This window comes from Gekko japonicus, unplaced genomic scaffold (assembly GCF_001447785.1).
Source record: "Gekko japonicus isolate JY-2015 unplaced genomic scaffold, Gekko_japonicus_V1.1 scaffold5742, whole genome shotgun sequence".
NCBI classification, from domain to species: domain Eukaryota; kingdom Metazoa; phylum Chordata; class Lepidosauria; order Squamata; family Gekkonidae; genus Gekko; species Gekko japonicus.
In genome coordinates this window covers 24,288-36,623 of record NW_015173868.1, presented here as the reverse complement: position 1 = coordinate 36,623, position 12,336 = coordinate 24,288, and the positions used below count along the sequence as shown (strand labels likewise).

The 12,336-nt window shown below is 48.5% G+C and overlaps 1 protein-coding gene across 1 annotated transcript in view; it reads right to left on the bottom strand.

Annotated features, from left to right (window-relative positions):
• Window positions 1-1,680: 1,680 nt before the first annotated feature.
• Window positions 1,681-12,336, bottom strand: part of LOC107120852 (complement C1s subcomponent-like) — a 27,105-nt gene continuing 16,449 nt past the window's right edge. Inside the window, 5 exon segments of the mRNA XM_015423620.1 lie at window positions 1,681-2,563; window positions 2,566-2,846; window positions 4,671-4,745; window positions 7,257-7,391; window positions 10,906-10,984. Of these exon segments, the coding sequence (XP_015279106.1) occupies window positions 2,048-2,563; window positions 2,566-2,846; window positions 4,671-4,745; window positions 7,257-7,391; window positions 10,906-10,984 (1,086 nt within the window). The 3' untranslated portion in view covers window positions 1,681-2,047.

Genomic DNA, 12,336 nt, shown 5'->3' with positions numbered 1-12,336 from the left:
CGGGACATGTGATCGGGCTGCTGCGCGTTACTTTGCTCCGGGGCTAACAGCCACGCTCCGTGTGACCGGGACCATAGATACATTATACATACAGAATAAAATAGATAGCAAAAAAGAGCATTTAATCATAAATATATTCTATTTAGAAGAAGCGAGAAGAAGAGATTCGATTTCTACTCCGCCCTTCACTACCCAAAGGAGTCTCAGAGTGGCTTACCATCTCCTTTCCCTTCCCCTCCCCACAACAGACACCCTGTGAAGTAGGTGGGGCTTCGAGAGCTCTTTCATGAACTGCTCATGAGAGAACAGCTCTGAAACCACTACTGACCCAAGGTGACTCCAGCAGCTGCATATGGAGGAGGGGGGAATCAAGCCCGGTTCTCCCAGATTAGAGCCTGTGTGCCTAACCACTACACCAAACTGGCTCCATTAAAGGAATATAGAATATAGTTACTTACTAGGGAGCCTAAAACACAGCATTTCTCATTGAACTTTGATCGTTCAAATCTGCACGCTCTTACCCACTCTGCCACCTTACTGATACCCAGAACCAACTGCCTGAAGTTGCCACCTCGCCCTACATCATAATGGGTACAACTGGAAACGATTACAGTCCTGGGATGTAATACTTGTGAAGATCTAAACTTTCAAGCACTTGAGAAGTGTGCCAGCAACTTTACAGTCTCACCCACCTAGCCTACTGCTGCTCAGCTGCATACTGGGTGGAAAGGGGGGGGGGCAATTGGCATTATGGCCATGCCATTACACAGGGCTTTTTTTGTAGAAAAAGCCCAGCAGGAACTCATTAGCATAATAGGCCACACCCAGCAGCAGAAACTCATTAGCCTATCCAGCCACACCCCTGACAGCATAGCTCATTAGCATATTAGGCTGCACCCCCATGTTACCATAAGTGTGGTCATCCAGCCACACCCACCTTTTGATTCTTATTCTGTTTACCTTGTTTGTTGTCAAAACCAAGGGATTTTTTTGTAGCAGGAACTCCTTTGCATGTTAGGCCACACACCCGTAATGTAGCCAGTCCTAATGAGTTCCTGCTGTTGGGTGTGGCCTGTTATGCTAATGAGTTCCTGCTGGGTGTGGCCAACTTGGGAGCCAGCCGGAACTCCATTCCTGTGCATTTCTGCCCCCAAATAGCCCTGCCATTACATCACATTCAGGGGGCCCTGGAAGTGATGTCATCACATCGGGCAACGCTCTAGCTTTCACCCACAACTATATGGTTAAAAATAGAGATTTGGGTGAATTCTACAGTGTTGCCAGCAACATAATGATGCCACGACACCATGGGCAAGCCCTGCCTGTGAGTGAGTCTCCCGTCTGTTGCCAGACTCATGCTGGCACCGCTATCAAAAATATAGAGAAGCTTCTACATCAGCACATTGCAAACCTTTTGCCAGCAGCTATCCACAAGGGTCACTACAAGCAAATGCCTTCAGTGGTCGCTTCTGTCCCTGTAGCAGGGGGGTGAGAAAGCTTGTAGCTCGTATGCCGCAAGCTGAAATATTTTCACCACTTTTGCATGCTATGCCAGGGCACCATTAAATCTGGAAATAGCCACACAGAATTACTATAGGAAGGAGGGGGCATTTTATAAATGTAGCCATTGAGACCAGATCCTGGATATTGAAATAATTCTGTTAACCAAACATGTACAAATACTATAAGCAATCTGTTTTAATTATTGTACTGTATCGTTGGAAGAGGTCACTTGAGCGTGTAACACTGAGAATTGAATTAATGATCTTTTTCTCAGGAAGTCATGCAGGTGATAGATGGGAGCTTCCAGAGACAGAAAATAAAAGAAGCAGCTACAAGGAAATAAGCTGAAAGGGGCTTTAAGAAGAAACCAGGAAGCTCTTAGGAGCTGACGGAAGATAGCGGGCAACATGAGGCCGTTTGCAATGCTGTGGACCTGGGCTCCAAACTTTCTTCTCTTGCGTTAGCCCTATAGACCAAACTCAGTGCCAAATGAGTCAGTGGGGTGCCGTGGGAGACTGAGACGGTGCCCCGACATGGCCTGGGGCTATTTGTCTTCTTCTTCTGCCGGCTGCCGGCTCATGACCTCTGCGATCCACTCTACATAGTTGGCCACCTTGGTGTAAAGCGCGTAAGTGCCACATTTTGGTCCCCAGGAAACTAGGCCAGCGACGTAATAGCGTGTCTCCTCACGGGGGTCAACAATGGCATAGGCCCCACCGCTGTCCCCGGAACAGCTGTCACTTTGGCCATCCCCGGCACAAATCATATTGTCTGTGAATCTGTAGGTTGAGAGGTCCAGAGGAGATTCGGGCTTTACTCTTCGGCACTGCTCCATGTTCACCACTGGGATCCAGGCTTTCCTGAGTACGACACTCCTCGATCTGTCTTCTGTCCTGCCCCACCCAGTTATGTAGCCCAGTGTCCTCTCTGGGGGGTCATATTCTGGGGATGCACCAGGCAAGCAGATGGTAGAGACGGTGGGACCCATTTTCACAGGTCTCTTCAGCCTCACCAGAGCAATGTCATTATCAAAGTCTGTCCGGCTGTCCGGGATGCTCCAGGAGCTGCTTTCCAGCCGGGGTGAACAAACACCTCGTCCACAACTAGTGGCTTGGCAGTCTGCATGGTCTGTGGGCCAACTGTGAGCAGCCCAGCATACATGGTTGGGTTCCAGTTTTCGTCCAGCACGTGAGCAGCTGTGAGTACCCAGCGGTCGGAAATGAGAGCCCCGCCAGCTCGTGGGTTGGCAAAGAGGATCTGCCAAGGGAAGTTTCCATGCTCAGCCCTTGTGCCTCCGAAAATCCTTCCGGTATTTTGGATGGGGTTACGAGGGACTCCACAGACTAGAATGACAGGGCAAACATTTAAATGTGCAAGTCACAGAAAAACAGATGAAATGACCCAGACCGCTTATATTTACTGTATGTCTGTGTGTCAAGTGCCGTCAAGTTATGGCAACCCTGCAGGAACCCTGCTGTCAACTTATGGCAACCCTGCAGGATTTTCCTGAGCCTGCTTTGCAGGGAGGGCGGGGTATAAATGTGATAATAAATAAAATTAATTAATTAAATAAATACATAAGAGATGTTCGGAGGTGGTTTGCCATTGCCTGCTGCTGTGTAGCAACCCTGGACTTGGTGGTCTCCCCAAATACTAAACAGGATGACCCTGTTTAGCTCTGGAGATCTGATGAGATCAGGTTCCCCTAGGCTACTTATTTACTAGACTAGGAAAAAGGCCCGTTGTGGAAATAAATACAACGGCCTTTAGAAAGAGGCTCTGGCTGTCTGAGGTCCCACGCCTCCTGAAACCTCACCCTCTCCAGGCTCCATCCCTCATATCTCCAGAAATTTCCCACCTGGAGTTGGTAACCCTATCTCTTTCCCAGCCAATCATCAACCTACCTTTATTTCCCCCTCACTCTTCAGCTTTCTACCCCCCACACACCTGCAGCCTCTCCCGTGCTCTGAAGCCCTGACTGCTATGTCACATTGGCTGTCATACGGGGGCCACCTCAGCAGCATATAAGGATACAGAGCCCACCATTTTCTCCAGGGGAACTGATCTCTGCCATCTGGAAAGCAGTTGTAATTCTGAGTGATCTCCAGCCCTCACCTGGAGATTGGACACATTTTACCTCAGAACAGCAAACTGTTTAGAATGTTAGAGGCAAAAGCCAATCAAGTCGCATATGCAAACGACCTCTGTGTTCCGAGGCAAAGGCCAATGAGGCTGCATATGCAAATAACCTCTGTGTTCTGACTGGGTATGGGGGGAAGAGGAACAGCAAACTGTTTAGAATGTTGGAGGCGAGACTCCAGCAATGCAGCCAGTGGATAGGGACAGATACTGAGTGACACACCAGGGCACCAACCAATTCCGGAGCGTGTGGAATGTTCTAGAAAAGTGCTTTTATATATAATGGAGATGGTTGAAAATAAAAGGGTATCCGGTGTGATACCTCCAGGGACGGGGCTCAACCTGCCCTCTGCCCTGATTTACCCAGTTCCTGGGCTCACATGCAGTGCCAGGTATCCGTGTGATCGATGGACACCTGTCTGGGGCATGGAAGCTCTCAGAACTTACAGAGACCCACTAGAACTCTAACCCTCAGCCCTACGACTGCAAGTACCACGGGATGCCATCAACTGCACTGAGGACAGAGCGCATTAGGATCAGGGAAAAGGCTGCTGGGTACTAGTTTATTGGGAAACTCTGGATGGCCTGGGATCCCCTTTTGGGCTACCCTTCTTGGCGTGGCTCAGTGGTTCCCCAGGGTTCTGTTACCCCCTTCTGGTGCCCAGCCCTCCCAAACCTGTAAGGTGGGAACGTTCAACAAAGTGGTTAGTAACAAGGGCCATCCGAAGGACTAATCGACTGGCACTCTTGCAAAGAGATCTGGATGAAGAATGACCGCGGTTGCTCGAATCCCAAACAGTTAAAACCAATTAGATGCAGATCCCTGACACAATTGTTTTTAACCATTATGACTGACGGAACTCTCCTGGTAGTTGAAAAGAGGATTTTAACATGTTGTGGGGATCTTCTTTAAACTAGAAAGGTGCAGCGGTGAGGATACCTTTTGTCCAACAGAGACTTGAGATTAGTCAAGAGGTGGCCGGGGGGTGGAGGGTGGGGGAGAGAAAACACAAATGTAGGCATGGTACCTGGGATGCAGACGGGAAGTTCTGTTTTCTGGTTTTCATCCACCCATTGCCCTGCGGCAGAACACCGATAAATCCCTTTGGAAATAAAGAAGTATCGTGATTAGTTCATTGCTGTCGTTTGTTCGTTTTTAATCCATGTAGTATATCCAAACAGTTCAGTGGCCAGCAGACAGGTCAAGATCCACTGGAGGATCACAAGCCAATTTGTAGTGGGCTGTGCGGATGGTTGCCTAGGATTCTTACAAAGAATGAGGGACTAGACAATAGGGTTGTCACCAGCAGGGGGTTTGGGAGGGAGTAAGGTTGCCAGATCCAGGTTGGGAAACTCCTGGAGACTTCAGGATGGAGCCTGAGAAGGATGGGGACCTCAGTGGGCTACGATGCCACAGATTCCGCCCTCCAGAGCATCCGTTTTCTCCAGGGGAACGGATCTCTGTAGTCTGGAAATGAGCTGTAATTCTGGAGGGTCCCCAGGTCCCACCTGGAGGCTGGTTCCTGCTCGACACTTTGATCTAACCCAGCAAAACATGTTCTTAAGCAGAAGAACATCGTCACCTAGCACAAATTACTTATGCTGTTAACGTTCTTGTATCAATTTAAAGATCACTGGTGGACCGTGGAGTATTCCAGTAAGCAAAACAAAACAGGTAGGCCCCACAAGACCCAGGCCAGCCCAACAGGATCTTCGGAGATTGTTTCACAAGGGAAGCAACACATTGTGGTGGAAACTTAACATCGGCCCTGTCCACACGAGAGGATTACGGCCGGGAGAGGGACGGAACGGGGGCGGAGCAAACGGGCGCGATCCCACCGCAACATCTGAGAAGCGTACCGTGTCCGTCCCCGATCCGGCCCTTCCAGCGATGATCCGCTGGCCGTGGGATCGCCAGCGTGATCTTTCGCCGGCGCATCCCCGGCTCCTTGCCGAACTGTGCATGCTCCAACACGCACAGTTCAGCAGACTCCTGTGCCTTTCTCCCCGTCTCCCCGGCATCTGATCGTGCCGGGGAGCAAATGCACAGCGGCTCAGGGGATCTGTATGATCCCGCTGCGGCATGTCTATTTAGGTGCAGCTTTTGAAAAGCTGCACTTTGGCCATCCCTTCTTCCCTCGTGTGGCAGGGGCCAGAAGAACATAAGAGACGCCAATGTTGGATCAGGCCAAAGGCCCATCCAGTCCGACACTCTGTGTCACACAGTGGCCAGAAATACCAGTGCCATCAGGAGGTCCAGCAGTGAGGCCAGGACACTAGAAGCCCTCCCACTGTTGGCCCCCCCCAAGCACCAAGAAGACAGAGCATCACTTGCCCCAGAGCCCCTATCTATACCTTGTGGCTTATAGCCACTGATGGACCTCTGCTCCATATGCTTATCTAATTCCCTTTTGAAGTCGTCCATGCTTGTAGCCGCCACCACATCCTGTGGCAGTGAATTCCATGTGTTCATCCCTCTTTGGGTGAAGAAGGACTTCCTTTTATCCGTTCTAACCCGTTCCTTTTAGCCGTTCCTTTTATCCGTTTAACTTCAAGGTTAAAAAAAATGTTCAAGGTAAAGAAAACATTATTGCATCCCTAGACCAGGTATGGGTCTGTACACAGCAGGATGTTTGTGTGTGTATGCATTCCAGAGGTTTGCAGCGTGTTATGTTTTGCACTGAAGGCCTAAAAACACATTGAACTGTGTCTGGATACACCACATTGGGGAGAACTGGTATGTTCAGGTTAGGCTGACAGCCATCTTGTGTGTTTGGGGGGGAATAGGCCAGAAGTTTTACAACAATGTTAAAAAACCCGCTTATACATTGCCCCAGTGTCTTTGTGAAACATCTGGGAGCTTTTCACGCATTTTAGGTGGCACCATATGGCAGCTCCCCTCTTAACTGTTGGATTCAGGGCTGGCCACACCTTATACTATTTTCAGATCCGCCCATCCACTGGCACCTCCTCTCCTCTTGCCCAGACAAAAGAGCCAATCCTGGCTTTCCTTTGCCTCCTCAGTGTAGGAGGCACTTCAGAAGAATGCTGGAAGCACCATCTTTGTCTTTGCAGGGAGGGGGGCATCCACTGAGAAATACCTGCCCCCCATCCTAGGGAGATGTCTGGGTTGGAACCTCCCGGCATTTTGTGAATGACTCACCAGGTAGGCCTTTTGTGCTGGTGCCAGCTACTTGTTTTTAACATTTAGAAAGTGCCCACATGTTTACAAAGTTGGGTATCCATGGAATCAGGGGTCATTTCCTGCAGGAGCGCACAGGAGCAGAGCTCCAGCAGTAAAGAGGCCAGGGGGCGGGCACATCCAACAAGCCCCACCCCCTGCTCCCAGCAGCCCTCAGTCAGAGCAAGAAGCAGCCAGGTACGACGATCCTGCCAGGAAATAGAATTCCCCCGCCGGCATTTGGTAAGCCTAGGGTTGCCTTCTCACACACTTCCGGTGATGTCAGGGGTGTCTGGCATATACAAATAAGTTATGCTAATGAGTTATGCTAATGAGCTCCTGCACCACTTTTTCTACGAAATGACCCCTGCATGGAATAGTCTTTTTGAGACCTGAACAGACACTGTATACAGTATATAAATAAGGGACCCACTGTTTCCGTTGTTCTTCGGTGCGTAATATGTATGGCAGTCATAGCGGATTTCGGCTTGATACTGAGTCTTGTCAGGTCCTGTTATGTAATGGACATCTGCATTCTCAACGTCATCAGGCACCCCACATTCTACAGCTGTAAGAAAGATCAATATAATGTTAAGAACAGCACCCTCACTCTGCCGTCTGCTCCAACCAGTATGTACAGTAGCCCTGTGCACATGTCCTGCCCACATATCCACTCACTGCACAGGAAGGGAAAGCGGGTATAAGCATACTGGCCAAACTCCCTGCCTCCACTCAATTGCGGAGTGGTCTGCACATGGTGAATGCATGGAGGAAATGAAGGATTATTTGGGTAGCAGAGTGCTCAAGGCACATAAGGCAGTAGAGCCTATCTAGTTGGTGTGTGCTGACAGGAAACAAAGTTACACAGGGAACTAATATGAAACTAATATAACTAATATAAAATTAGAATCCTATCTCTAGTCTATCCAGTCTAGAATGGAGTTCCTTACAATAAAGGACTCATATTAATTTTATGAGTCCTTTATTGTAAGGGACTCCATTCTAGACAGGAGAGATTAAGATAGGATTCTAATCACATCTAACTAGCTAGGATGGACAGAGATGCAGGAAGCATGACCTACCCTCATGGGGCCAAGAAGGAGAAGGCTGGCACAGTGTGGAGAGAAGGTGTCAGACTGGAAGGAAGATTCCCTGAGAGTAGCAGTCTGCACATCAAAGGGATAGTATCAGAGAGTAACAGGAAGGATGATCAAGGTCCCGGCCTATCTACCCCTCTGATTCTCTTACAAGCCCCCTCTGAAGTTTGAGGCTGAGAGACAGCGCAAAGCTCTTCACTTCCAACAGGAAATGCCTGTGTGCACAGCTTCCCCTAATGATCTGCAAGGTTCCAAAAGCTGCATTGCTGATCATGGGGAGAGAGTGTGTGTGTGGGCACCTCCTCTCCGTGTTAGCCCTGTTCACGCCACACAGCGATCATGTGGGGACAGGGATTGGGGCTAGCAAACGTGTGCCAGCTCCCCCTCCTCGTGAGGTGCATGAACACATGGACAGGACATCTGCACAGGGCTACAGCTATGACTGAGCACAAGTTTCCATTATTCCCCCTCTATGTTGCAGTCATGGACGATGCTCCCTCTAAGCTGTGGAGTCTTGAGAGCAGAAATTCTACTTGGCGAGCGAATGGCATTAAAGTTGTGAGCGAGCGGTTTGGCTGCTGCATAAGAGTTAATTTGCTCTGGAGCCCTCCTCCCTGAGCTGAGACAAAAAATGTGTGAGCCAGAGGCTAAAAAACTGTGAGGTAGCTCACACTAATTTAGCTTAGAGGGAACACTGGTCATGGAGTGATTTCTCAGCACAGAGTATCACCACCACCACCACCACCACCACCACCACCACCATCATCATCATCATCATCATCATCATCATCATCATCATCATCATCATCATCATCATCATCATCATCATCATTTTACAGAAGATGTATCCCGCCTTTCTGCCCCTACAAGGAACACCAAGGTGGCTAACAGTTTAAAACATACGTGATAAAATTATACAGGAAGGAAGAAACTAAAATCCCCCCCCCCCCCAAACACATAGTTAAAAGCCACCAAAAACATTGCTAACACACACACACACAAAACACATTGATTACGAAGCAGGGATCATTGAGAAAATGCCAAATGGAAAAAAAGAACCTTCACCTGTCAGCGGAAGACAGCACCAGAAGGGGACAGACAGATCTCCCTGGGGGGGAGAGCTCCACAGCGTTGGTGCCGTGACCAAGAAGGCCCTGTCCTTGGTCACCACCTGCCTAATCTCAGAAGGTGGGAGCATCCAAAGCAGGGCCTCCAAAGATGACCATAATGGTTGGCTGGGTCCATAAGGGATTAGGTGGCCCTTCAGGTAAATTGGTCTGAAGGTCAACGCCAGCAACTTGAATTGTGCCCAGATTCAAATCGGGAGCCAGTGTAGATGAGGGCAGGACCGGAAGTGATACGGTCCCTATGACCCACTCCGGTGAACATCCTGGCTGCAGCTCCCTGTACCATTTGAACGCTTCTAAAGGGCAGCCCTACGCAGAGTAGCCCATCCCTAGTTAGGGTTGCCAAATCTTCTTCCCCCCGCGGCGGGGGAGCGTCGCCGCGGTCCTAGTATTTTTACTTTGTTGTCAACAAACTCAATACCTATAACCCTTGTGTTTAGGTAAACTTAAAAATGAGCTAATGCAAAGAAGTAATGGCGTGTGTCCCATTTAATTATATCATAACAATATCACAACTAGGCATTGCAGTATGGTCAAAGAGATATGGTTTAGTAGTCTAGTAATTTTAAGTATAAAGAGTTTTGGGGTTGAGAATCTGAAGCTGAGATATATTCCATGAATGGGGTCCATTTCTGCTATGTTTTGATAATTTTACCTTTTATGTTTTGATACTTTTACCTTTTATTCTTTTCCCTTACCCCTTACCCCTTTTCTTTATTCTGTATTCCCTCAAAAAGTTCAAAATAAAATTTTATTTTAAAAAAAGGAATGCGCATATAAATCAACTCAGCCAAAAAACAAGACACATCTCAAAGGACTGTGTTTATAGTTTCTTAATTCTAGCTGTACAGTATGGAAATGGCCATCAATTTGATCTAGTGATTCATTCTCCACATCCGACGCCATGTAATATTTCTGGGTCCGTAGAGAGACTAACAGAATGAGAAACAGCTTAAAACAACTTTACAATGAAAAACAGCTAAAACATCTTATGCGATAGCCACTAAGCCTTCTTCTAGAACTAACTGAAGCTATGTGATTTTTAGGGCAAGTCCATAAATTACTAAGTTCCTTAACATTATTAAACATAAACGATTGTCACTAAACTGTAAACAATATAGCTGCCTTTCCATCAAATGCTTGGCTTACTGAAGTGAAAACACAGGTGATAAAAACAATATAAAAATAACATTCCGACTGAAACTGACTAAATCCCCAGGGAACATACACTTTACTCAAAAGCTTTCTAAAAGAGTTGCGTTTACAACTGGCAACACAGGACTATGTGGAGGATATTATTATTTGTAATTCTTGAGTTCCACAGTTCAGGTATGGCTGGAAGAAAGACCTCTTGCTAAAGGTCTTCACCACCAACACTGGACACCACCATGCCTTATGGATGAGTTTGCCTGACCAAATGGACCCTTCAGGGAGCTTTGGAGATACACCTGGATGGTTCAAATTGCTCATTAAAGAAGCAAGGAAGAAGGGCACATATATCAACTTCACAGTAGTTTTCACACATCTTAAATGGCCGAGTTAAAGAGCAGGGACAAGAGCCATGTGGAACAGGGGTGTAGTAATGAGAGGAATTAGTCATGACTGAGAGAAAAAACTGGCTGGATTCAACCCTGTAGAGAAGAGACAGACACTTGGTTGACATTCTGTTTCCTGAAGAGGCCGGGTGCTCAATTTAGTGCAACTTTAGAACCGAAATGTGGCCCGTCTCTTCAATGCGTGCTCGGAACTTCAGAGCAAGCACGGCTCCTTCCGCATTTTTCTCTGTTACACTCAGCATGGTCTCCTGGATCACCTGAAATTCCACTGGGGGAGATTAATACAGGAACTCAGCACTTACGTTCACATTTGAGGTGCGAATCCCTCCACTCTCCGTTACTTTGACAGCTCGAGTAGAAGGACGTGAAGCTGTTTTGTTGCTGGGGGAAAAGTCAGAGGTGTGAGAGCTGATTTACCACGAGAGAAAAATGTGTCAGAATTCAATTCCGTTATCTCACCAGGGGGATCTCAGGCATGTTACACCTGTCTTAGAGATGGTATCTATCTATCCCCCCCCCCACTGTCTCACTGAATCTAGCACGTCCCCTGGAATCTCTGGCAGCTGCCTCTGGAGCCTGGGCCCAGCGTGGAGCCCCGGGCTGTTTGGCAGCCACCACCAGGCCCAGCGTGGCCCCTACACTCTCCCTGGTCTACGTCGCTGCTCCTGAGCCCAGCATGGCTCTCGGGCTGCATAGTCACCACCACCGGCCCAGTGTGGAGCCCAGTGCAGTGCTGCTACTGCCAGGCCGGTGCAGCCCCCAAGCTCTGTGGCAGCCACCACCAGGCCCCGTGCAGCCCCCCAGCTTCCCTACCACCACTGAGCCCGATGTGAAGCCCCAGAGTGTTCATATGTTCACTTTCTAAAACAATTGGCTGGTGCCAGGGAAAGTGTTGGTATATGCCATGGTGCCCACGGACACTGCAATGGGAACGCCTGATCTTGACCGTAAGTGGCTTAGTGTCAGGGACCTGTCTTATTATTGGTTTTGGGGGGGGCAGTTTAAGTACTTCTTCAAAGCATTATTTAAACCATTAGTGATGAAACTGTATTTATTGACATTATAAAGAAAGGAAGCTAAAGCAGAAAGAGGCAGGGCCAAATAGGAACATTACAACTGATCAAGTCAGGATCTAGTTGGAGCACCTGAAGTTCTCAGAACTAAAGCGACACCCTGGAAATACTGCAAAACTAATTGTCATGCATCGCAGGGCTCCAACCAGCTGATCTTGGGTAGGCACTGGTTTGCTGCGAGGTGCATCACCTACATGTCAACCAGGGGTCATTTCCTGCAGGAGCGCACAGGAGCGGAGCTCCAGCAGCAAAGAGCCCAGAGGGCAGGCACATGCAACAAGCCCCACCCTCTGCTCCCAGCAGCCTTCAGTCAGAGCAAGAAGCAGCCAGGTAAGCTGCAGAGCCCCCTCCCCGGCTCCCCCGCCCAAAACAGTCCAGTGGCACCTTTAAGACCAAGTTTTGTTCAGGTGCAAGCTCTCCCTCCTCTGCGAGGACAGATCTGCACATCCCCCCCCCAATCGCTAGCAATCCAAAACAGTCCAGTGGAGCCTGAGCGGTGGGTGTTGCCTTCTGACACACTTAAGAACATAAGTTGCAATGTGAACCTTAAGGGAGTTATGGGATGGTTGTGAATGGTTGTGCGAGTGTATATGAGTATGGTTGTAGATCACCGAATGATTGCATCTTAATTTCGTTGTACTATGTACAATGACAATAAAG